This window comes from Megalobrama amblycephala, linkage group LG2, assembly GCF_018812025.1.
Source record: "Megalobrama amblycephala isolate DHTTF-2021 linkage group LG2, ASM1881202v1, whole genome shotgun sequence".
Taxonomy (NCBI): Eukaryota; Metazoa; Chordata; class Actinopteri; order Cypriniformes; family Xenocyprididae; genus Megalobrama; species Megalobrama amblycephala.
The window spans coordinates 16,940,420-16,966,653 of NC_063045.1; the positions used below are offsets into that span (position 1 = coordinate 16,940,420).

The 26,234-nt window shown below is 41.0% G+C and overlaps 2 protein-coding genes across 2 annotated transcripts; one reads left to right on the forward strand and one right to left on the reverse strand.

Annotated features, from left to right (window-relative positions):
• Positions 1 to 3,370: 3,370 nt before the first annotated feature.
• LOC125250914 (hatching enzyme 1.2-like) lies at positions 3,371 to 5,850 on the reverse strand. Its single transcript, XM_048163751.1, has 5 exons — positions 4,627 to 5,850; positions 4,466 to 4,544; positions 4,210 to 4,350; positions 4,009 to 4,126; positions 3,371 to 3,915 (listed from the first exon to the last, which is right to left on the reverse strand). Exons 1-5 carry the CDS (start codon positions 4,693 to 4,695, stop codon positions 3,525 to 3,527), a joined length of 798 nt encoding a protein of 265 aa, XP_048019708.1. The 5' UTR covers positions 4,696 to 5,850; the 3' UTR covers positions 3,371 to 3,524.
• Positions 5,851 to 14,283: 8,433 nt separating this feature from the next.
• Positions 14,284 to 23,276, forward strand: bzw1a (basic leucine zipper and W2 domains 1a). Its single transcript, XM_048163762.1, has 12 exons — positions 14,284 to 14,413; positions 15,114 to 15,186; positions 15,631 to 15,807; positions 15,894 to 15,988; positions 16,128 to 16,193; positions 16,300 to 16,435; positions 16,513 to 16,622; positions 18,100 to 18,270; positions 18,481 to 18,627; positions 18,709 to 18,847; positions 22,339 to 22,461; positions 22,555 to 23,276. The coding sequence occupies exons 2-12, from the start codon at positions 15,123 to 15,125 to the stop codon at positions 22,584 to 22,586; spliced, it is 1,260 nt and encodes a 419-aa protein (XP_048019719.1). The 5' UTR covers positions 14,284 to 14,413; positions 15,114 to 15,122; the 3' UTR covers positions 22,587 to 23,276.
• The last annotated feature ends 2,958 nt before the right edge of the window (positions 23,277 to 26,234 follow it).

Below are 26,234 nucleotides of genomic sequence, written 5' to 3' on the forward strand. Positions count from 1 at the left end.
AGATGCCTAATTTATGTGGTGGAGTTGGGGAGGTGGAGGGATATCGAAACAACTGATGCCAGAGCAGGGTGAGTAGCTGCTTATATGCTCTGGATGTAATTGAAAGATTAGGGTTCCCTCCTCTTGATATTATGTTTGAGTTTCACTAATTGAACGATTAGATGGGTTCACTCCTCCTGAAATTACGCTGTGAACTTCACTAAATGTGCTCTGTAGGTAGATTACCAGTGAATCCTTATTTCATGAGAACATCTCAATGTATTACAGAGATTAGAAAATGACTCCAAAACATATTAGCAAGATGGACAACTGGCTACTTAAATTAGCTTAGCAAAGCTGAAAGCTTTTGATTTAATGGAAAATCAGAAACAATTACTGTGTATTGCTAAAATATTATCAGGACAAATGTAATATTGTATACTGGTAGTATTTCATAGCACTACACAACTTTTTATTTGATACGATTGTTTTGTTATGAAGAAGCAACATGATTTCAAACAGTGACAAACCCACCTTGCTACTTAGTAAAGTTGTTTAATAGTTGAAGAAGAAGAATGGCATCTACGCTAATATTAGTCTTTCTGTTTATCCCGAGTTTTACCGTAGTCAAGCGGATCCGGAGCCGTATCCAGGTGAGACCGAGGATCGGCGCCTTGACACGACCACAATGCAGCCCTGAAGTATCAGCAGAGATCAACTAGATCATCCATTGTCAACTAGATCATCCATTGTGAAGGCCTCACCGACACGACAGCCAGTGGCATAGCTCCTCAACAAACCGTCCGTACCGCAGTGATGAATACGATCCTCAACTGGATGGAACTGAAATAAATACTTTGAACGTTGCGATCCTATCGGACTTATGATAGCAACCTGAATCGTAACAAAGCACTGTTTGCCAGAGGAGAACTGGCCCCCCGACTAAGCCTGGTTTCTCCCAAGGTATTTTTTCTCCATTTTAACACCTATTTGCCACCTGTTTGCCATCTGATGTCACCTGTTGGAGTTTGGGTTCCTTGCCGCTGTCGCCTTTGGCTTGCTTAGTTGGGGACACTTGACATTTGACTTGACATTTGATATTCAACAGTGCTTTGATCTGCCTGCATTGACACTATTCTTTAAGAGCTGCTGTGCAGCCAAAATGATATACCAGTTATCAATGTAAAGCTGCTTTGACACAATCTGCATTGTAAAAAGCGCTATATAAATAAAGGTGACTTGACTTGACTTGACTTGAACTACGCATAGCAATGCTACTGCATTTTACACATTCGACTGTACACCATTACCAGTTAAAGATGAGTCACATTTCATCTCTTTGTGATTTTAAATTTTGATCGAAAAAGTTTCTAATTTGCTTTTATAGAAATTGTGTATTTTATTCTGCAGTTCAGATGTTATATTCAGTTTCTGCAATGAAGCAGAAAAAAAAAAGCTCTATAATTTGATCCTAACATTACAAGTAAGATGTTCTTAGTTTCATTTACAAAGATATTCTGGGGGGGGGGGACTAAAAAAAAACTCTGGTAATTGCTCTTGCATTGTGTGATTTTGTTCATTTACACTGCCAGAGCGTTCCCACCTGACATGTAATGTACTTCACGAGCTTACACGTACATGAAATCTAATAGCAAATTGATATAGTAATTTATGCCTATTTGGCGTGCTGTCCAGGGAAGGGCGCCGAGCTCGGAATTTGGCCCAAACCCAGAGTACACCCCTTCCATGACTGGGATAGAAACCAGCCAAGAGCAAGGTGATGGGGTGAATGGAGGGATGCTGTGAAACGTGTCGCGGGATAGAGGTGAGAGACGGGCTTATATACAGGCTTCTCCTTGTGCTGATTGGTTGATTACCCAAACGTGCTCCTCCCGAATTCTGTTAAATAAAACTTCATATGTTGAAAAGTTCTCCATTTAATTTTGTTATCCTCCCACAAACAGTAATTTCACAAGTTCACTCTTACAAATAATCAGATAGAGTAAAAAGTATGCGTATTTGGCATGCTGTCCGAAGGGAGGGCTCCAAACTCAGAATTTAGCCTGAATCCAGCATACTCCTTATATGCCTGGTTAGTAGTAACCAGGTGATTGTGAGGAGACGGGGTGGTGGAGGGCATGCAGAAAACTATCGAGACCATAGGTGAGTCAGCTATATATATATATATATATATATATATATATATATATATATATATATATATATATATATATGTATAGGCCTCCCCTCATGCTGACTGGATAGGCAATTTGAACATGTTCCCCCAAACTTAAAGGGTTAGTTCACCCAAAACTGAAATTTGTGTCATTAATTACTCACCCTCTTGTTGTTCCAAACCCATGAGACCTTCATTCATCTTGGGAACACAAAATTAAGATATTTTTGATGAAATCTGAGAGGTATATGACCTGTCCATAGACAGCAATATAATCAGCACTTTCAAGGTCCAGAAAGGTACTAAAAGGCATCGTTAAAACCGTCGACGTGACTGCAGTGGTTCAAACTTAATTTTATGAAGTGATTTTAATAAAAGTTTAATAAAACATCATATTGTGTATGGTATCATTAAACTGCTGGTTCAATTCTCCATGAAAGGCAAGTAGATCCCTGGTCTCTTGTTTGCAGCAATTGTTGTTTTCTTTCTTGCATCTTTTTCCATCTGCAAGTCAAACTGTTGCACGATAACTAACTTCATCACTGCAACACACACCCCACACGGCATTGGCTCTGGCTCTTTTCACACTTATATTTTACAAGATTTATCCCATTAATGTTACTAGGATCTTGTACAAGGACCACATTTTCCAGCATTCTGCCTCTGGCTTGCATTCACGCAGAATGCTCTTATAATTTTCTGGAACCAAAGTCCATTGTGAACACAGCCCTTATTTTCACCAGAACTTCGCACCATGTCTAGAACTGCATCTTTGGCTCACATTGTTCTTCAGGTGATCACACTTATTTCTCCTGTGGACTTTCTCAGTCTTTGGTGACTTTGAAAGTTGAATTTGTTGTACTAGAGGATGCAAAAGTGATTGACTCCAGTAGAGGGTCTTGACACAATAAAGCTCTTTAAAATATCAAATGGGAAACCAGCTGTGAACATATGATTATACCAGTAAATCTCAAACATCTTTCAAAATCTGTGTTATTGCATTTAAAAATAATAATAATAGTAGTAATAATAAATAAAAAAAACCTGTTAAATTGGATAAATCATATACTGTAATATGCCCAGTCCTCCGGTTTTCCAAAGGTTAAACCAGGTGGCTTTAATTTGTTTGCAGGAGAAGCTCAGTACAATGACACCTTTACTGCTACAGTCAACCGCTGTCTTAAACTTGTCACTGAATTACAAATAAAGTATACGTTTGTCTTGCAGTTTAGCTTTATTTTTCACAACCCAACACAATTACATATTTCAGAAATTCAGCACCATCAAAAGACAAAAACATAACCTCATCATAGCACTATTCATCTACAGATATATGACCTATATTGAATTATGTGTACAAGCCTCATCTTCAGCATCCATACAGCTTGTTGATCCTCAGGATGTCGATGTTGGACAGTCCCTGCCTCTGTCCGATTTCCACCGTTGCATCAGGAATGGGAGTGATGGTTTCCAGCCCAGGCTGGACGGCGAAGGCTGTTCTTCCATAGTGCATGATGGAGCCGTAGTCGTATGGAGTGTTTTGGTTGTTGGTGTTCTGTTTCTCGAAGTTGTAGGACATATCAGCAGACAAGTTCTCCCAGTTGATTTTGACGTATTTGTCACGATCACTCCTGGTATGCTCGTGGTAGAAGCCCAGGGCATGATTCAGCTCATGTTCAGCGATGCCAGTGTACACACAGCCTTGCCTGTTGAGGGAGACCACCTGTTTGCCACCAGTTCTACCTAGAGAAGAGAAGCACCTGAGAGGAGAGAGGAAATAAAGGGGTTACATATCTGATTTAATGTTTTTGTTGTAAAAGAGAGTCCTGATTATTTTGTATGATTGTTCTCACCCATCTTTGTTCTCAATACTGATGTAGTCAGTCTGAGATGATCTGGCCACAAAGCGGATGCAGGTTTTGGCATGAAAGGCCGACATGGCGTTCGCAATCACAGATCTGTCGGAATTGGCTGCAAACAAAAGGTTCCACGGGTTTAAAATGGCATCTAAATGAATCATAGTTATGTTCAACGAATGAAGGAGATTCACGTACAGAATTCAGCGCTCACTATGTACGGGACCTCCACTACGTTGTTCGAGTTTTTCTTCCAGAAACAGTTGTTGTTCAAGCAGTAGAGAGCATTTCTGGTTTTGGGAAAGACCAGATCTCCTTCAAGCAAGACTTCAGATGATCCTGTATTTAAAGAGAAACATATTGATGAAATAAGCACAATATACTTATAAGCCTCAATCACTTTTTGCAAATGTGACCATTTACTGGCTTTATAGAAATCTACAAGGTGCCTGACCATTGTTGGTGTCCAAAATTCTTGTGGTGATGTCGATGGTTTCAGGCTCTGATACAAATACGCCTTCAAACATCTGCTCCTGGTGGTAGAAATAGAGATGTTTAAAACAACTCATTTGAGGAGTGTTAATAATTTGAGAGAGAGACTAGATAGGATCTTACCATGAGAGGAGACGCCTGGGAGATGCCAAACAGCAGCAGCAGAATGGAGAGGGAGGCTCTTGTGTCCATGTTGTGTCCTCAGTCTGTAGCGATGTCAAGGATGCTCCTGTGCTGAGGTCTGATGTCTGCGAGCTGTTCTGTCTGGACTTTATATTCACCTGAGTAGGTGGCTCCACTGGGGGATTATGGGTAGGGTCTTAGTGTCCAGAGTCTAAAATGTGTGCCTAAAGGGAGGAAGCTCTGACCCCACCTGTTGGTCCAAATCTTTGCACAATCATAGAATATACCTCAGTTTGTTTATCTAATTCTCTGTAATGGACGTGCTTTAGCTTTTGGACTTCACCACATGCCCTAACACAGTAATATAGAGGGATGGTCCACAATACATTTCACGAGTTCGTTTCCTCATAAAATCTTTAAGCTAATAAGGTTACGCGTATTTGGCTTGCTGTCCGCTGTGGAGGGGCTCGAGGAAGCAGCTTCAATTCGAGCTTGGATACACCCCCCAGGGACTACTAGTACCTGGAAGAGGAGTACGATAGATGAGATGCCTAATTTATGTGGTGGAGTTGGGGAGGTGGAGGGATATCGAAACAACTGATGCCAGAGCAGGGTGAGTAGCTGCTTATATGCTCTGGATGTAATTGAAAGATTAGGGTTCCCTCCTCTTGATATTATGTTTGAGTTTCACTAATTGAACGATTAGATGGGTTCACTCCTCCTGAAATTACGCTGTGAACTTCACTAAATGTGCTCTGTAGGTAGATTACCAGTGAATCCTTATTCATGAGAACATCTCAATGTATTACAGAGATTAGAAAATGACTCCAAAACATATTAGCAAGATGGACAACTGGCTACTTAAATTAGCTTAGCTAAGCTGAAAGCTTTTGATTTAATGGAAAATCAGAAACAATTACTGTGTATTGCTAAAATATTATCAGGACAAATGTAATATTGTATACTGGTAGTATTTCATAGCACTACACAACTTTTTATTTGATACGATTGTTTTGTTATGAAGAAGCAACATGATTTCAAACAGTGACAAACCCACCTTGCTACTTAGTAAAGTTGTTTAATAGTTGAAGAAGAAGAATGGCATCTACGCTAATATTAGTCTTTCTGTTTATCCCGAGTTTTACCGTAGTCAAGCGGATCCGAGCCGTATCCAGGTGAGACCGAGGATCGGCGCCTTGACACGAGCACAACGCAGCCCTGAAGTATCAGCAGATCAACTAGATCATCCATCAACTAGATCATCCATTGTGAAGGCCTCATCGACACGACAGCCAGTGGCACAGCTCCTCAACAAACCGTCCGTACCGCAGTGATGAATACGATCCTCAACTGGATGGAACTGAAATAAATACTTTGAACGTTGCGATCCTATCGGACTTATGATAGCAACCTGAATCGTAACAAAGCACTGTTTGCCAGAGGAGAACTGGCCCCCCGACTAAGCCTGGTTTCTCCCAAGGTATTTTTTCTCCATTTTAACACCTATTTGCCACCTGTTTGCCACCTGATGTCACCTGTTGGAGTTTGGGTTCCTTGCCGCTGTCGCCTTTGGCTTGCTTAGTTGGGACACTTGACATTTGACTTGACATTTGATATTCAACAGTGCTTTGATCTGCCTGCATTGACACTATTCTTTAAGAGCTGCTGTGCAGCCAAAATGATATACCAGTTATCAATGTAAAGCTGCTTTGACACAATCTGCATTGTAAAAAGCGCTATATAAATAAAGGTGACTTGACTTGACTTGACTTGAACTACGCATAGCAATGCTACTGCATTTTACACATTCGACTGTACACCATTACCAGTTAAAGATGAGTCACATTTCATCTCTTTGTGATTTTAAATTTTGATCGAAAAAGTTTCTAATTTGCTTTTATAGAAATTGTGTATTTTATTCTGCAGTTCAGATGTTATATTCAGTTTCTGCAATCAAGCAGAAAAAAAAAAGCTCTATAATTTGATCCTAACATTACAAGTAAGATGTTCTTAGTTTCATTTACAAAGATATTCTGGGGGGGGGGGACTAAAAAAAAACTCTGGTAATTGCTCTTGCATTGTGTGATTTTGTTCATTTACACTGCCAGAGCGTTCCCACCTGACATGTAATGTACTTTACGAGCTTACACGTACATGAAATCTAATAGCAAATGATATAGTAATTTATGCCTATTTGGCGTGCTGTCCAGGGAAGGGCGCCGAGCTCGGAATTTGGCCCAAACCCAGAGTACACCCCTTCCATGACTGGGATAGAAACCAGCCAAGAGCAAGGTGATGGGGTGAATGGAGGGATGCTGTGAAACGTGTCGCGGGATAGAGGTGAGAGACGGGCTTATATACAGGCTTCTCCTTGTGCTGATTGGTTGATTACCCAAACGTGCTCCTCCCGAATTCTGTTAAATAAAACTTCATATGTTGAAAAGTTCTCCATTTAATTTTGTTATCCTCCCACAAACAGTAATTTCACAAGTTCACTCTTACAAATAATCAGATAGAGTAAAAAGTATGCGTATTTGGCATGCTGTCCGAAGGGAGGGCTCCAAACTCAGAATTTAGCCTGAATCCAGCATACTCCTTATATGCCTGGTTAGTAGTAACCAGGTGATTGTGAGGAGACGGGGTGGTGGAGGCATGCAGAAAACTATCGAGACCATAGGTGAGTCAGCTATATATATATATATATATATATATATATATATATATATATATATATATATATATATATATATATGTATAGGCCTCCCCTCATGCTGACTGGATAGGCAATTTGAACATGTTCCCCCCAAACTTAAAGGGTTAGTTCACCCAAAACTGAAATTTGTGTCATTAATTACTCACCCTCTTGTTGTTCCAAACCCATGAGACCTTCATTCATCTTGGGAACACAAAATTAAGATATTTTTGATGAAATCTGAGAGGTATATGACCTGTCCATAGACAGCAATATAATCAGCACTTTCAAGGTCCAGAAAGGTACTAAAAGGCATCGTTAAAACCGTCAACGTGACTGCAGTGGTTCAAACTTAATTTTATGAAGTGATTTTAATAAAAGTTTAATAAAACATCATATTGTGTATGGTATCATTAAACTGCTGGTTCAATTCTCCATGAAAGGCAAGTAGATCCCTGGTCTCTTGTTTGCAGCAATTGTTGTTTTCTTTCTTGCATCTTTTTCCATCTGCAAGTCAAACTGTTGCACGATAACTAACTTCATCACTGCAACACACACCCCACACGGCATTGGTTCTGGCTCTTTTCACACTTATATTTTACAAGATTTATCCCATTAATGTTACTAGGATCTTGTACAAGGACCACATTTTCCAGCATTCTGCCTCTGGCTTGCATTCACGCAGAATGCTCTTATAATTTTCTGGAACCAAAGTCCATTGTGAACACAGCCCTTATTTTCACCAGAACTTCGCACCATGTCTAGAACTGCATCTTTGGCTCAGGGGTTGGAACCCAATGTGCGGCTGCATCTCGCTGCGTACAAGGACTCCATGGGACTCGAACGCTTCATCCAACTCGCCATCCGCGTGAGTTCTCGTATGCAGTCGTGTCTCCTTGAGCACCAGGGCCAGTCATCTACCACCAACCTCCTCCGTCGGTCCGAACCCGTCAGCTCTCCAGAACCAGCCACCAAACCTATGCAGATTGATCACTCACGTCTCACCTCTAATGAAAGACAAAGAAGGCTGACCCTGAACTTGTGCTTATATTGTGGATCTCCGGGGCATGTCATCTCCACATGCCCAACCCGTCCTCCTCGGCCCGTGGTGGGTGCAATTTTTCCCTCCATTCAGAAAATGAAACCACTCACTACTATTGTAATCCTTACTGCTGCAAATACCTCTGTTCCAGTGGTGGCGCTCCTCGACTCAGGGTCAGCAGGAAATTTCATCTCAGGCGCCCTCTGTCGACAACTCAAGCTCAAGATCTCCCTGTCTCCGGTTAACTATCAAATCCACTCCATCACGGGCAAACCCCTGAGCTGTAAGAACATCTGTCATTGTGTGGGACCACTTCAACTCTGTGTCGGCATCCTGCATTCGGAAAAGATACATCTGCTGGTTCTGGAGGAGTCCACCGCTGACGTGGTTCTAGGGCACCCGTGGCTTGAACAACATAATCCCACCATCTCCTGGCGCACGGGCGAAGTCCTGAAGTGGGGTGACCACTGCTTTCCAGATTGCTTCCCAGCGCTTCCTGTTCCGAAATCTCCACTCTCCAAGTCTCTTTCCATCAACGCCACATCCATTGAAAGCCCTGTAGAGAAGCGCTCCGTGGATGTTCCCCCGGACTACGCCCCCTTCAGTGATGTTTTCTGCCCGCAACGCGCCTCCAAGCTTCCTCCACACCGGCCATGGGACTGTGCCATCGATCTGTTACCGGGTGAGCCAGTGCCCGGGGGACGTATCTACCCCTGTCAATACCGGAGGAGAAGGCCATGGAGGAATACATCAAAGAGGCCCTCGAACAAGGTTACATCCGCCCGTCTACTTCCCCTGCTGCTTCAAGCTTCTTTTTGTGGCAAAGAAGGACGGAGGCTTGAGGCCCTGCATCGATTACCGTGCCCTCAACAAAATTACTGTCAAGTTTCGCTACCCACTTCCCCTCGTCCCAGCGGCCCTGGAACATCTCCGCGGTGCCACTGTGTTCACTAAGTTGGACCTCCGCAGCGCGTACAACCTCATCCGGATACGTGAGGGGGACGAGTGGAAGACCGCCTTTGTCACGCCCACCGGACACTACGAGTATCTCGTCATGCCGTATGGCCTGGTCAACGCCCCCTCCGTATTCCAGGATTTCATACACGAGGTGCTCCGGGAGTTTCTCCACAAGTTCGTACTGGTATATATTGATGACATCCTCATCTACTCCCGGAGCTTGGCTGAACATCGCCACCACGTTGCGGAGGTCCTCCAGCGTTTACGGCAATTCCATCTCTTCCTCAAAGCTGAAAACTGCTCCTTCCACCAGCCGTCTGTCCAGTTCCTGGGGTACATAATTGATCGCAGTGGCATCCGGATGGACGAGGGGAAGGTCTCCGCTATCCAGTCCTGGCCCACTCCATCAACAATCAAAGAACTCCAACGCTTCCTAGGTTTCTCCAATTTCTACCGCCGGTTTATCAAGAATTACAGTACCATCGTCAGTCCACTCACCAACTTACTCCGTCACCAGCCCAAGTCTCTGTCCTGGTCCCAACAAGCCACCAACGCCTTCGAGACCCTTAAAAGAGCCTTCACCACTGCTCCCCTCCTCGTCCACCCTAATCCAGATCTCCCATTCATCGTGGAAGTGGACGCCTCCACCACCGGAGTGGGAGCGGTCCTCTCACAGCAGCAGGGGACACCAAGTAGACTCCATCCATGCGCCTTCTTCTCCCGCAAGCTCAACCCGGCGGAGGTCAATTATGACATCGGTGACCGCGAACTCCTGGCCGTCAAGCTTGCCCTCGAGGAGTGGAGGCATTGGTTGGAGGGGGCTACTCATCCATTTCAAGTTCTCACTGATCATAAGAACCTTGAATATCTGAAGGCTGCCAAAAGACTCAACCCTCGCCAAGCCCGCTGGGCCATGTTTTTCTCAAGGTTCAATTTCTCCATCTCTTACCGCCCTGGTTCAAAGAATACCAAAGCTGATGCCCTGTCTCGCCTCCATTCCCCTGAGGAAAAGCCTGAAGATCCTGAAACAATCCTGCCGGAGTCCATTTTCGTGAACCCTATCCAGTGGTCCGAAGAAACCACGCCCTCCTCCAATGCCTCCACACGCACTCCGCCGGGTTGCCCCCAAGGCTTGCAATACGTCACACGGGCACGTCGCACTCCACTCCTGCACAATACCCACTCTTCACTTGGCACTGGCCACCCGGGGGCCAATGAGACCCTCTCGTTGCTCAAACAACACTTCTGGTGGCCCAGCATGGCCAACGATGTCAGAAGGTACGTGCAGGGCTGCAGGGAGTGCGCCATCTCCAAGAGCCCACGCCATCTTCCCACCGGCAAGCTCCTTCCTCTGCCCGTTCCCGAGAGACCCTGGTCACACCTGGGAGTGGACTTCGTCACCGATCTCCCTGAGTCTGACGGTCACACGTGCATCCTGGTGGTGGTAGACCGCTTCTCAAAGTCCTGCCGTCTGATACCCCTGGAGGGTCTACCTACCGCCATGGCCACTGCAGAATTGATGTTTAATCATGTTTTTCGTCATTATGGAATACCTGAAGACATAGTCTCCGACAGAGGACCCCAATTCGTCTCCCACGTCTGGAAGGCCTTCTTCTCCCTCCTGGGTGTGACCGTCAGCCTGTCATCTGGATACCATCCTCAGTCGAACGGGCAGACGGAACGGAAGATCCAGGAGATAGGCCGCTTCCTGCGTACCTTCTGTCACGGCCACCAGAACTCCTGGAACCAGTACCTGGGTTGGGCCGAGTACGCACAGAACTCCCTCCGCCAAGCCACAACTGGACTAACACCCTTCCAGTGCGTACTCGGCTACCAACCCCCACTGTTCCCCTGGGATGGGGAACCTTCCAACATTCCTGCAGTCGACTACTGGTTCCGGGAGAGCGAGAGGGTTTGGGACTCAGCTCACCACCAACTGCAGAGAGCCCTGCGCAGACGCAAGATGGCAACCGACCTTCGTCGCTCCGACGCTCCTGTCTATCAACCGGGGCAGAAGGTCTGGCTGTCCACCAGGGACATCAGGATGCGTCTGCCCTGCAAGAAGCTGAGTCCCCGCTTCATTGGCCCGTTCACCATCATCTGGCAGATCAACCCCGTCACCTACCGTCTCCAACTCCCGGCACAGTACAGTAGAATCCATCCTACATTCCATGTATCCCTGCTAAAACCTCACCACCTTCTGTTGTTCCCTCCACAGAACCTGACGTGGCAGCCGCCGAGCCCCCCCTTCCACTCATCCTGGAGGACGGCACAGCTTACGTGGTTCACGAGATCCTGGATTCCCGGCGCCGTGGTGGTCAACTCGAATACCTAGTCGACTGGGAAGGCTATGGCCCCGAAGAACGCTCATGGGTTCCCAAGAATGATATCCTTGATCCTATCCTGTTACAGACCTTCCACGCCAACCACCCAGACAGACTTGCCCCACGCCCTAGAGGAAGACCACCACGACGTCGGGGTCCGCGGCCCTCAGGAGCGGGCCGTGGGAGGGGGGTACTGTCACAGACACGTCAGGTTCCACCTCACTCCCTTACCCACGCACTCAATCACCAGCATACTGATCACCGCCACCTGTGACTCATCAGCACTGCAATCACCACCACTACAAAACCACCACACTCACACACACTCACTGTCCGGTCTCGTTTGCACTACAACTCATGTATTCTTACCTTAAGGACTCCAAACGCTATACTTACCTGCTCCAAGTTGTCTACTCCATCTCCCTCGTCTCCTGTTCTCCTCGTGTGCCTACCTACCTGTGAGTGTCTCAGCCATCACCTTCCAACGCATCTCTCCATCTGCATCTGCAAGACAAAATCAGGACAGTATTATACTCTCTCCATTATTCAAGAACTGCATATCTGCTTACCATCACCCTGTGCTCTGCTGTTTGTGCAATAAAACTTACCTGGATTGCTTTTATCTCTGCCTCTGTGTCTCTGTCGTAACATTCAGGCATAGTACAGTGCTCAATCAACAAATGCACAGATAAAAATATATGTTTTGAGTCTGTATTTGAATGTGGCTACTGTTGGAGCACACCTGATCTCTTCTGGAAGCTGGTTCCAGCTGCGGCTGGCGTAACGGCTAAAAGCAGACTCTCCTTGCTTTGAGTGAACCCTTGGTATTTCTAAGTGACTTGATCCTGATGATCTGAGTGATCTGTTAGGTTTATATTCTATGAGCATATCTGCTATGTATTGAGGTCCTAGGCCATTGAGTGATTTATAAACAAGTAACCGTACTTTAAAATCAATTCTAAATGCAACTGGAAGCCAGTGCAAGGACCTGTGGACTGCTGTGATGTGTTAATGCTTTCTGGTTCTGCTCATTATATATCCGGTTCTGCTCATTATGGTTTGCTCATTATATGAATAGTAAACTATAAGTGTGAAAACTTACAAGTATACTTGCACTACACTAGTAGTTTACTGAGAGTACATTTTCAAAGTGTACTTTCATATACTAAAAATGTACTACTATTAAAATACACTGTAAATAGTGATTATAAGTGGCTCTTAAACAATGATTGGAGCGGTTAGGCCTCATTTTAGCCGGTTAGCTTTAGCGTGAGACCGGCGCGTGAGTTAGTTTTACTATTAAAATAGTAAACTACTAGTTTATAAGTTCACTTGTAGTACAGATGCAGTACAAATGAGAAACATAGTTAGTTGTGTACTTAAAGTTTACTGTTGTTACATTTATAGTACACTTAAACGTATACTTCGGTTGGGCCAAATTAGTCCCAAGCGGTATTAAAATACTTACAAGTTTACTATTAGTACATTTATACTAGTATACTTACTACATAAAGTATAGGCCTACTTAAAAAATATACTTGAACATTACTTAAGTATACTTGATAAAATGAACTTGAAGAATACTTATTTTTCGTAAGGGCGTTCTGTTCAGGATGGTATTGTCTGTGCTGAGGTTTCTGTCCTAACTAGGTTTTATACTTATCGGTGTAGGTGGTTCCCATTGAGGATTTTGGGTAGGGTCTTAGTGTCTAGAGTGTAATGTGTGTCACTAAAGAGAGGAAATTCTGACCTCGTCTGTTAGTCTAAAAAGTTAAAGAATCAGAGAAGGTTCTTAAATCTGTTGAACTAATCCATTGAAATGGATATGGATTTCAAGTGCCTCACAACAGTGCTGTCCACATCTGACACCGATTTATAGTTAGGCTATTCACGAGAAATATCTATGTTAATATATAAGATGGGCACTATCATCAGGCATGGATAAAAAGTTGAAAATTTCATTGAATTTTGAAAATATTCAAATGTAAAAAAATCATAAAGCATTTTTAAAAAAATTTTTATTGAAAATAAATAGTTTGTATTAGTGAGCTGGTATTACAACATGATGGGGTTTATTCTGCAATAATGACAGGTAGACTCTAAATTATCCCACATAGGCTACATGGCTTATTACCGAAGAAATAAATTGAAATTAAACTCTTATTTGATTTATGAATCAAAATCAAATCAGTGTGAAAATCTTTCATATTTAGCATACGATATAAAATATAAATTACAAAATTTATATTGAGAAAATTACAATAATACAACATTTATATTGAGAAAATTACAATAATACAAAAATATGCAAATCAAAGCTTTGCGTGCTGACCCCATTGGACTGGATGCTTTTTATGGTTTGCCCTTGGCGATATAGAAATCACACCCCTCATTACAATGGTATGACCAGTATTGGGTTTACGAATCACTGTCAGCTGGCCTAGGAGAGGTGATGTTTTTATGAACTTTCAAATATATAGTAACGCGAGGATATTTTTCGCTCTACGACAATTTTTAAGGTTTTTTTCTTTTTTAAATGACAAAACAATAGTTTTAAATGTATAATTAGCATTATTTTATTAATAAACCACCCCTCTAACCCCCCGCACTCCCCTGTAATGGACGGATCCATTGCTTTTCTCACGTTCTTCTTCTGCGCAGGCGCAGCAGCCTCTTGCCATCCGGGAGGGTTTTGTGTGTTGAGTTTGGACCTGCTATTGTCTTGCTTTGTTCTTGGTTTCAAAAAGCCGTTTTTTATCTGAATTCATTTCGGTAAGCCTTCCGTATATTTTATATACCTATAATAGGTGTATACAGTTTGATCTTGAGGTGTTGTATATCTGTGTTTTAAAAGGATGGCCGTTTTTTGAGGGGCTCACGTTTATGATCAGCTGTTTAAATCATGATGGCGGAGCTCGCGACATCATAGCAATTAAATTTAAACAATAATACCTCTTAGTAGTTTCATTTTTTTCATGTTAGTTTTGTAAAATATTGGCATTGCTCTCGGCTGGATTTGAAATACTTGTAAATAGTGATTATAAGTGGCTCTTAAACAATGATTGGAGCGGTTAGGCCTCATTTTAGCCGGTTAGCTTTAGCGTGAGACCGGCGCGTGAGTTAGTTCGTTCAGCCCTGAACAATTATACATAAACGCTTTTAATACTTTTATACAGCAACATATCCATATACAAGTACGAATTGAATTTTATCGGAGTACTAATAAACTGTTTAATTTGCTCACGAGATAACACAACTTATGCTTACACGTTGTATTAATTACTTCAGGTTTAACTGGAACTAAATAAACCAGTTTATTATTAAAGGTTTAAATCGCTTATAGAGTATTAACGGTATTAACGCATTTTCTATTGGAATCTTATCGATGTGCTTTGGAAATGTCCTGCCACATGTACATGTGGTGTCTTTGCGCTCTTCATTGAAATGTTCTCTAATATTGTTCTTTTCGTAGGTGTCTTTTATGAATAATCAAAAGCAGCAAAAGCCAACGCTTACCGGCCAGCGTTTTAAAACTAGGAAAAGAGGTAAGTAGCCTAAGACCAGGGGCTTTCAAACTGGGGTCCGGGGGGGCAGTGATGGAGTACTAAGCGGTCAGTAGAAAAATTCAGAGAAAACGAATTTTTTTACTAATAAGATAATATATTTTAATGAGACTCAACTAACTAAATACTTTTTAGTAAAAAAGTGATTTAATTAAGTTGGTTTAGAGGCAGTTTACACAACACCGTTTTCAACTAAAAACTGCTTTTTGGCCGTTCATGTACACAGCAATTTTCAAAAGGGTCTTTATATGTGTATAGCTGCCTTTTAAATTTTAGGATGGGGTTTTCTTCACAAGAAGATCATATTTGGGGGTCCATGGCATCTAACAGATTTAAAACCCCTGGCCTAAGGAGCTTCCTTGTTTAAAAAAAAAAAACACACACACTAAAAATGCCACCCATTTTAAAACTCTCATTTCCCCGCAGATGAAAAGGAGAGATTTGACCCTACTCAGTTTCAAGAAAGTATTGTTCAAGGCTTGAACCAAACTGGCACTGATTTGGAAGCGGTTGCAAAGTTCCTTGATGCCTCTGGCGCCAAGCTCGACTACCGCCGGTATGCTGAGACACTCTTCGACATCCTGGTGGCTGGAGGAATGCTGGGTAAGCAATCATTTATGACCATGGAATTGAAATAAACAATCTTCATTCAATCATATTTATTTTTTATTATCCCCTCCCCCCCCCAGCCCCAGGAGGGACTCTGTCTGATGACTTGACCCGTACCGAGTACTGCCTCTTCACGGCAAGTGAAGACCTGGAGACCATGCAGGCGTACGCTCAGGTATTTAGTTTTATACTGCCTGACTGGCAAATAGTCTCATGTTTCAGAGCTTGTTCTGAATTAATGTCACCTTGACTGATATAAATGGTACTTTTTGGCTGCTTCTTTACATTTTCAACACATTCACCTTGCGTCATAGGTTTTTAACAAGCTGATCAGGCGTTACAAGTACCTGGAGAAAGGGTTTGAAGAGGAGATTAAGAAGGTAAGCAAAATTTTTGAACTAAGGTTTATAGCGAATTTGTTAGTCAAACAAAGATGGTGTCATTGTGCATCTGGAAAGTCCCATAATGTCTTTTTCTTTTTCACAGCTGCTGCTGTTTTTAAAAGGGTTCACAGAGTCTGAGAGGAATAAATTGGCCATGCTTACCGGAATCCTGCTGGCCAATGGCAATATATCAGCCTCCATCCTGAGCAGCCTCTTTAATGAGAACTTGGTCAAGGAAGGTAATGACACTTTTCAACGGCAGGATGTTCTGAGTGAAGAATTTGTAAACTAACTCGTGGTCTGGATTTTATTGCAGGTGTGTCTGCCGCCTTCGCTGTGAAACTCTTCAAATCTTGGATCAACGAAAAAGACATCAACTCAGTTGCTGCTAGCCTGCGTAAAGTTGGCATGGACAACAGGCTGATGGTAAATATCTGCAGACTCAACACTAAAATTCAAGGAAAAGGAAGTTCATGTTAATGCATTAATGTTTAACTAATGAACCTTATTGTAAAGTGTTACCAAAATTATTTTCCACTTTGGCTGCCCTTTTTTGTGTAAAATCTGTACCCGACCCAAATCACTTCTTACTCAAAAATTTGCATAAATAAAATTTAAATTGCATAAATTTAAAAAAAAAAAAAACGGCCCGAGACACCCAATAAAAATTAGACCAGATTCTGACCCGATGGCTTTTTTTTTTTTTTTTTCTTCCTTCCCTCAAAACCAGCTGTACCCCCAATGTAAAAAGCAGCATCGCTTGACAAAGATGAAAATCAAAGATGGCAAATAAAACACCAGAGCAGGTATAGATTTAAAAGTATGCCTGTCTTCATTCCTTACTTGTAGATTTAAATTCATGGTCCAGTCCTTAGCTACGTTTGTTAACCTATATGTTGCCAGACAAATCAGCACATACTTTGTGCGCAAATGTAAAAGAGAATGTTTTACAAGGATTTTCACAAATTGTTTGAGGGAACACATGAAAATATACAGTTATGGTTTAATTTATTAGATTTATAGTTAATTTTGGCATCAACTGCATTTAGATGGGTTTTCTGTAATCAATATCTGGCAATGTGTTTTTTTTGTTTGTTTGTTTTTTTCCACTTGGGCAAGCAATTCCAGTAGATAAATGGCTCATAAGCTTTGTTGCACCTCAAATGACAAAGAAATTGATGATTAATATTAAAAAGCAAATCCCAGCACTAATAGTGCGTGCCGCTGCTGTCCAGTATCCTGGGGGGTTTGGTAATTTCCACAAGCACGGTTTGACTTAAATATGGGGATAACTTTGTCATAGGATTACTTAAAAGGGTGGTTGATTGACTTCACTTAACTTTAGTTGGTGTGAAATGTTGCTCTTAGAGCATAGTATCTGCATCTGGAGATTTTCTTTTAAAGAATTCTGCTGGTAGGGACTACAACGAGCCTTTTCCCAGGTTGGTGACATCACTAACCCTAAAATTTACATAAACCCTGCCCCTGAGAACATGCAACAAAGGGGGTGAGGCCATGTTGTGCTGCTTTAGAGAAGTGGATGTGTTGTTGCCATGCTGTCATTTTATGCCGGACTGCTTCACAAACGATGCTGAATTCAACACTCCACAGACACCAGAGACTTGTATTACATATTGTAAAAATGTTTTTTTTTTTTTTTTTAAATAAAAAAAAAATTGTTCAATGCCTGAAACAAATAATGGAAGTTGGGATATATTAAAATAATTTGGGTCTTCTTGGGTCCATTCAGTAAAAACGTTTATTTTAAATTACCCGAGAATCAAAGCTACTAATATCAGACCCGTGTCCGAAGTTGGACCTCTGGTTTCAAATCCAAGTGGACCTGTGAAGACCTCTAGTTGATGCTTTTTGTTTTAACCTATCCTCCTCCTGCCCAAAACAGGAGCTGTTCCCTGCCAACAAGCGTAGCTGCGAACACTTCTCAAAATATTTCACCGATGCCGGGCTGAAGGAACTCTCGGACTTCGCTCGCAACCAGCAGTCCATTGGAGCGCGGAAAGAGCTTCAGAAAGAACTGCAAGAACAGATGTCCCGTGGCGAGACCCTCAAAGATGTGAGTTTGTACCATGTCGACAGCTGGGCTACTTTCCCACTTTCAATTTATAAATGTAAAATTTAAGCTTTTCTTTTTTTTTTTTTTTTTATATAATAAACATCAATATTATTTTAAAATGTTAAACAGATTTTGGTTAACATTATCATCCATATTTTGGCTATGGAGGTTTATTGTGCCTGTATTCGGCTAATGTGTTTTATTCCCCAGATCATTGCCTACGTTCGTGAAGAGATGAAGAAAACGAGCATCTCTGAGCAGACAATGATCGGCATCGTGTGGACCAGTGTCATGAGTGCCGTCGAGTGGAATAAAAAGGAGGAACTCGTCACAGAGCAAGCCATCAAACACTTGAAGGTATCTACACCATTCATGGAAACGGCATTACTTTCTTATATTGAATATTATCAGTAGTAATATTTTCTGCTAACTTTGCAGCAATACAGCCCACTGCTGAAGGCCTTCACTTCCCAAGGCCTGTCTGAGCTCACCCTCCTTCTGAAGATCCAGGAGTACTGCTACGACAATATCCACTTCATGAAGGCCTTCCAGAAGATCGTGGTGCTTCTTTACAAAGGTGTGTCTTCCATACTTGATCCTTTTAAAACTATGCACTTAAAGGGCATATTGCAGGTTAACACTCTTTTTGAGATGAATATATAACCTTGTACGAAAATACCATATGAAAAGGTACTGCAGTATTTAAAAATGTTTTGCAGGACATAAGGGAATTTAGTAGATAAAGTGACGGTCTCTGTAAAAACGTCGCATCATTTTACGTCACGAGAGGGAGTCGTTCGCCAGGCTCTGTGTTGACTTAATGCAGAGTAGGTTGGTATTCAGTAACAGCGGTCCAGTCGTGAATCAGTGTTTTCGGTAGTTTTTGTATTCTATTTATCATCGTTATGGTAAATTGTTTGTGGAGGTTGCACAGATTCCAGCCTGTCAGGACATCTAGTCCAGAGGTTTACTAACAAGAAAAAGGACTGTGCTATCTTCCATGCCAGGGTGTGTTTTGTGCAGGTGAAGATATGGGACTTCACTTCTGCATAGCTTCAATAAACGCGTTCATTTTAGACCGGAGGATTATCATCCCGGCGATATTGATGGGGTTCAACTAGGGCTGCACAATTAATTGTAATTGAATCGAAATCGCAATTTGGCTTGGTGCGATTATGCAACGCGTCAAATATACAAACTTTACAAACATGAGAAGCCTTTATGAACTTCTTTTCTAACAAAAGACAACATTTAATGTGTTTTTACTCCAAACTCACTTCATAACGTCAGTTGAGTGATTGAAATAGTATTTTTATTAGCATTGGATTATAAATGTACTTTATTATTACGGAAATACCTGAGAAGGCTTGAAGAAAACATATAAACCATGTATTGTTGTAGCCGTCCGTTTATTTTATTCATGTTTAATCAATCAAGGCGTTTCTACCTTTTTATTCAGTCACAGCGATAGCATGATGCCCACTGGGGATCAGCGTTTGTTATATCGCGTATATTTGGATTATTTGCAGTATCTGCTCAAGGGTGCCCTCCGGCGTTCAGTATGAAACATGTTTAGCGGCAAGTAATTTCACGCAATCCTATTCAGGGTAAAAAATAGGAAAAATAATTCCTCTCTATAGAACTTTGAGGGAAACACATAATTGTTTTCTCCAGCGTACATACAGGGTTTTTTTTTTTTTTTTTCTTTTTTTTTTCTCTCCTCCTCACAGTGGATGCATAATTCTGCGTTCACACCAACGCGTCTGAGGCGTCTGATTTACATGTTAAGTCAATGTAAACACGCGTCTAGGTGTCCTGCGGCACGAATCAAGCGTCTAGCACGGCGCGAATCGGCCATTGACGCGCGAATGGCGTGGCGCAAATTGAGCGTTCACGCGGCTGACGCGCGAGTTGAGCGTCTGACGCCCTAACGCCCGAGTTGAAAAATCTGAACTTTGGCGTAAATTCGCGGTGCGTTAACCAATCAGGGACTCTGCTTTGGTAGTAACGTGTTTATGATGTGATCAGTGGTGGAGACAAGAACAGAGATGTCGCTGTGTGTGGCCACTTTGAGCTCTATGATGTGTCATTATATTTTTATCGAGACGGGAATAAAAAGGACCTTGCCTGGAAGAGAATAAGCGAAGAAATCGGACAATCTGGTTAGTTGAAAAACTTTTTGCATGATTTTAGCCGTTGATACTAGCCCACCTTCTAGCTAGCAAAAGTTGGCCGGCATAACCGAGTTAAATTGCCGCTACAAGTTTCCAACTGACGAGATTGTGTTTATTCAGAGGATCTGTGCAGAAAGAGATGAAAGCCCCTCTCATGACGCGAATTCACGTCTGAACACACTTTGTTTAGACACGCGAATTGAGCGAATTTTACGCGCGTCTGAAGCGTCTGACTTCAAAATGTTCAAGCGTCCAACTAGACGCGTCTGGCGCGAATTTGACGCCCCAGACGCGTTCGGTGTGAACGCAGCATAAGAGGCACGTAGTTCATATTAAATACATTTTTATCCTAATATAATATAAATCCTTAGACCTTTCTAATGATTTATAGACCTACTGCTTGCATGTTAACGGTTAACCCCACATTTTGTCATGGTTTAAGGTTTAAATATTATTTTCTAATAATTATAGTTATATTTATAATTAAATACTAATGCTAAATATTTTAATAATGAAAGTTATTACAACAGTAATTTCTTATTTGGTTTAACATTTTTATTTAGCAATAATGATAATAAAAATTAGTCAAAATAATATATTAGCACAAAATTTCAGGCCAAATTGTGCAGCCCTACAAACAAGCAAAACAAGCCTGGTATTGTGTGTGTGTGTTTTTCATTTGTTTTATAAAATCGCATTTTAAATCGCAATTTTAACCAGAAAAATCGCGATTAGATTTTCTCCAAATCGTGCAGCCCTAAGTTCAACATTGTAATACTACTGTAAATTATGATATTAAATGAAAAAACGTACACGTGCGATGCTGTTTCACCGTTTTTGTGTCAATTTCAACATTGATGTTCACATGCATACAGTCTCACACTCAGACATAAGAGTTTTGAATTATGTGCTGGTAATGTAACTCCAATTTTATTCATGCTACATTCAAGTTCACTCAACTACATACTCATGACGTCATATCCTCACACTATCAGTGAATGGGCATGGAATAAACTCAAAACAGAATTAATGAATAAAGGATAACCTGAAACACATACATTATACAGTACACACGATTGTCCCGGAGTTGCAACTCGACGGAAACGTGAACTGTGCACTGTAAGATTTATTTTTTTTTTTTTTTTTATAAATTTGCTACCAAATCAGTCATGATGACAAACCTCTGTATCATGCAACGTTAGTGTGGACAGATATTAGGCTAACGAGCGTGACAGGCTATGCCTGATCAAAGTTTGTTTCTGTTATTAGTAATCAATACTCCTAGATGACCAATACTAGCTTTGCTATTGCCTGATACATGATAATCTGTACAATATTGTGATCTGAGCACAGTGTTACGTAACATTAGCTAACGTGTACAGTATATATCTACGAGCTAACACTGGTCTCCAGCCCTGTTCTTCTCTGGTTCTCCTCACACAATTGACAAACTCAATTTGTCTCTCTTGACCGTCGTTCTAATCCTGGCCTGCTCCTGCTCTCTTGGCCACATAGCAGGATAATTGTATGGCTGTAGTCTGTCATATGAGTATGATTAAACATTTACAATTTCCCCAACGTCCGAACTGTCATTACGATCCATTGTTTTCCTATTGTTTATATTGACCGTACTCCCTCCTGTTATGTCACTTCCGATTTGGCATTTTTCAGATGCGGAAATAAAATTTTCTCACAAAAAACGACTCCAGAAGAATCTAGTTCCTACATTATTTTTCTATACATTGAATCACTGAAGCTCTAACCTGCAATATGCACTTAAAGCCCAAGGCTTGGTACATGATTGTACTTTTGTATAAAAATGTTACCTAGCTAGTGGAGTACTCTACAGAGGTTATCTGTGTGGTGAACATTATTATTTTTTTTTTTTTTTAAGCTGACGTTTTGAGTGAAGAGGTTATTCTGAAGTGGTACACAGAAGCCCATGTGGCCAAAGGAAAGAGTGTCTTCCTGGAGCAGATGAAGAAGTTTGTAGAATGGCTGAAAAATGCTGAGGAGGGTAAGCAGGTTTTTTTTTTTTTTTTTCCTTCTCTAAAAACTTGGAGCTTAAAATGGCTGCAGTGATATTATTGTTTTACCTGTTGTCTTTCAGAGTCTGAATCTGAGGAAGAAGAGGGAGACTAAAACACAATGTCAGCAGAATGTTTTGTTACAGAAGTGCTTGTCTTTCTATTTTATTTCTTTTTCCTTTTTGGCCTTTTTTTTTTTTTTTTTTTTTTTTTTTTTTTTTTTTTTTCGATTCTACCTCCTGTTTTTCAAACCATAACATTTAGATGTCATTTAAGGGCTTTATAACAAATGGTTAATTTTAACAGATTTTTCTAATAAGGTTTACACTTAAAATAGCACAAAAGTTGTGGTCAACCTTTGTAATTATTTACTCACTCAAGGAACTTTTAAGTGTTGACACAGTTTGGACATCTTAAATTATTGTTATATTGATTCCTTTATGAATTGACATTCCATTTAATTAGATCAGGCTGCCTTGTTTGCTTTTAAGATGCCCTTTTCTATATGGTATTGATGCCTTCATGCCCCGTAATGATCAGTGTCCACAAAGGGAAAAACGATCAGCTTGTCTCATTGTGATGTTATTGCCAAAGGGTTAAGTCCTTCTCCCGTAACATCCATCAGCGTTTTGTTCCCTGCCTATGAAACTGTACAGCGCTGAAAACAAAATTGCTGATCACCCTGTAAAGACCCTTAAATGACTCCCAACCACTTCTATGATGTTATCTCCATCTTATGTCACCAATTTCTTTAATCGGAATAACTAATTGACTTTTTTTAAAGAAATAAAGACCTAGAAGTATATGCTTTGTGTGTGGTTCTTGCCTTGTTTTAAAGGGTTATTCAACCAAAAATGAACATTCTGTTATTAATTACTCGCCCTCTTGTTGTTCCAAACCCGTAAGACCTTTGTTCATCTTCAGAACACAAATTAAGATATTTTTGATGAAATCCGAGAGGAATATGACTCCTCCATAGATGGCAATATAATCAACTTTCAAGGTCCAGAAAGGTACTAAAGACGTTATTAAAAGAAGTCGACATGACTGCAGTGGTTTGACCTTAATTTTAAGCAACGAGAATACTTTGCGGCAAAACAAAAATACGTTAGTCATTGACTACTTTATTCAACAATTTTTCCTCTTCCGTCAGTTTGTTAGTTTGCTCAGTGAACGCATTGCAGAGCTTCCCCTTCTGCGTCTGAATGCCAGCTCAGTATTGGCAGAGGCTGTGTCTGTGTGAACAGCACGACACAGGAACTGGCCAATAAGGAGTCTGTTCTGATGTAGAAAATGGAATTGCTGAACATTTATAAAAAAAAAAAAAAAAAACGCATAACGACAGATGAGAAGATATTGTTGAATAGTCGTTATTTTTGTTTTTTCGCAAAGTATTCTTGTGGCTTCCTAAAATGTAAGGTTGAACCACTGCAGTCATGTCAACTTTTTTTTTTTTTTAAACAATCTCTTTAGTGCCTTTCTGGAGCTCGAAAGTGGTGATTATATTGCTGTCTGGAAGAGTTGTTGTGTGTAACGACATGAGGGTGGCTAATGACAATGTTTTGGGGGGTGATCTAACCCTTTAACATACTGGTTTTTGAATGTGCAATGTCTTCCACCAGGGGGCACTGCTGAACCCAGGATGAACTACATTCAGAGCATGTTTTTCAAAAATAATTTAATGGTTTGAAAAAGTCACAAGTACAGACGGTTTTTCTTGTACAAAAATATTTGATCATTAAATAGCAGCTTGTTTGATGTTTGGCATGTGCAAAGGACCACTTTTAGAAGAAGACAATTCAAGTATTAGAATATGACAGGCTAGTGTTTAAAGTGTTTTAGAGGTAGGCCATATTGGTATACTGCATTTTTACCTTTAATTTTTTTTTTGGGGGGGATACTACTACAAAGAACTGACAAAAGCCTTGTCACAGTATTTCCAGTACAATATGTGGTACTTTCATTGCACTTATTTTTTTGTTGTGCACATCTTTTGTAAAAGAGAAAAACAAATTTTGTAGTAAGAAAGTCATTATGCACAGTCTCCAGAGACTCAAAACAACAAGCTGAAGTTCTGACTTGTGCAAGACACGCAGGTAAACGTTTAGGATAGAAATGGCTATGCTCTACATCTTGATGCTTTTACAGAAGTAAAACTGCCTTTAAATGTGTTCAAATTGCAGGTATAGAATCTGGAGAAAAAGAAAAAAAAAGCAATCACAGTAAATGTCAGGCTCAAATTTGTGATTCCTTTTCTGTTAATGTAAACAATACAACAAAAGTTTCAGCACATGTGAGGATTCAGTGGTGTACTGGAGCCAAGCGCATGCTACAAGCCAGAAAATTGTTAACCTTTCCCCCAAACCATTGTCAGATTAAAGCATGTGCCAACTTGTGGGACACTTTCTGAAATACAACTGCTGCTGCTTAAGTTGTGCAAATTAATTCTCTCAGATATTGGCAGGAGATACAGTTGTGGAGAAAGATTGTGTAACTGACGCACCAAGGGCCTCATTTATAAAACATTGTGTAGAAACCATCCTACATGTGATCTTATGATCATTTGTCCAAGGTGTGTACGTGTGATTCAGAGAATTGACGTACACACACATACAAAAAAAGTGTGCGCCTCTCTTCCAGATGTGAAATTTCAATTAAAAAAAATCTTGAAATTGTGCGTGGCTGACTGGACCTTGTAAATGCTAGTCAATGTCCAAATCCTTTACATAGGAACAGTGAGCGGCAAGAATTGCTTAGATTTCCAGATACCTGCAGTACTCCGACTCCGAAAGTGTGTACATCTGCTTAGAACCTGGCATGGCACTAAGCACTTTTCCACGTCAAAGACTGTTTATATATATATATATATATATATATATATATATATATATATATATATATATGAACATTGGTGTGGATTTTAGACTGTGCACTCCACGTTCAAATCTGTGTATGCACACGTTATAAATGAGGCCCCAAGTGCACACTATAACATCAACAAGAACAACAGTCTTAAAAGTTAGTTCACCCAAAAATGAAAATTCTGTCATTTATTACTTACCCTCATGCCGTTCCACACCCGTAAAACCTTCGTTAATCTTCGGAACACAAATTAAGATATTTTTGTTGACAACGAATCAGTGTATCAAATCATGATTCAGATCGTGTGTCAAACTGCCAAGGGCTGAAATCACGTGACTTTGGCGCTCCGAACAGCAGATTCCATACACTGATTCATTTGTGCTCCGAATCTTCCTGAAGCAGTGTTTTGAAATTGGCCATCAGTAAATAAGTCGTTATTTTGGTTTTTTGGCGCACCAAAAATATTCTCGTTGCTTTATAATATTAATATTGAACCACTGTACTCACATGAACCGATTTAAATATGTCTTTAGTACCTTTATGGATCTTGAGAGAGGAAGTGTCATTGCTCCCTATGGAGGCCTCACGGAGCCATCGAATTTCAACTAAAATATCTTAATTTGTGTTCCAAAGATTAACGAAGGTCTTATGGGTGTGGAACGGCATGAGGGTAAGTAATAAATGACAGAAGTTTCATTTTTGGGTGAACTAACCCTTTAAAGATTTGAAATGCATGCAAATTCAACAATCTTCTGTCTTGTAGCGTGCCCAAGATGTTGAAATTTGTGATTTGGACTTGTGGTCACATGGCCTTCCCTCATGCAATTTCAATGAAATCCACAAGAATTTGGTGTTTTATGATTCAGAAGCACAAGCATCTCTTTTGTGGTCGCAGTGTGAA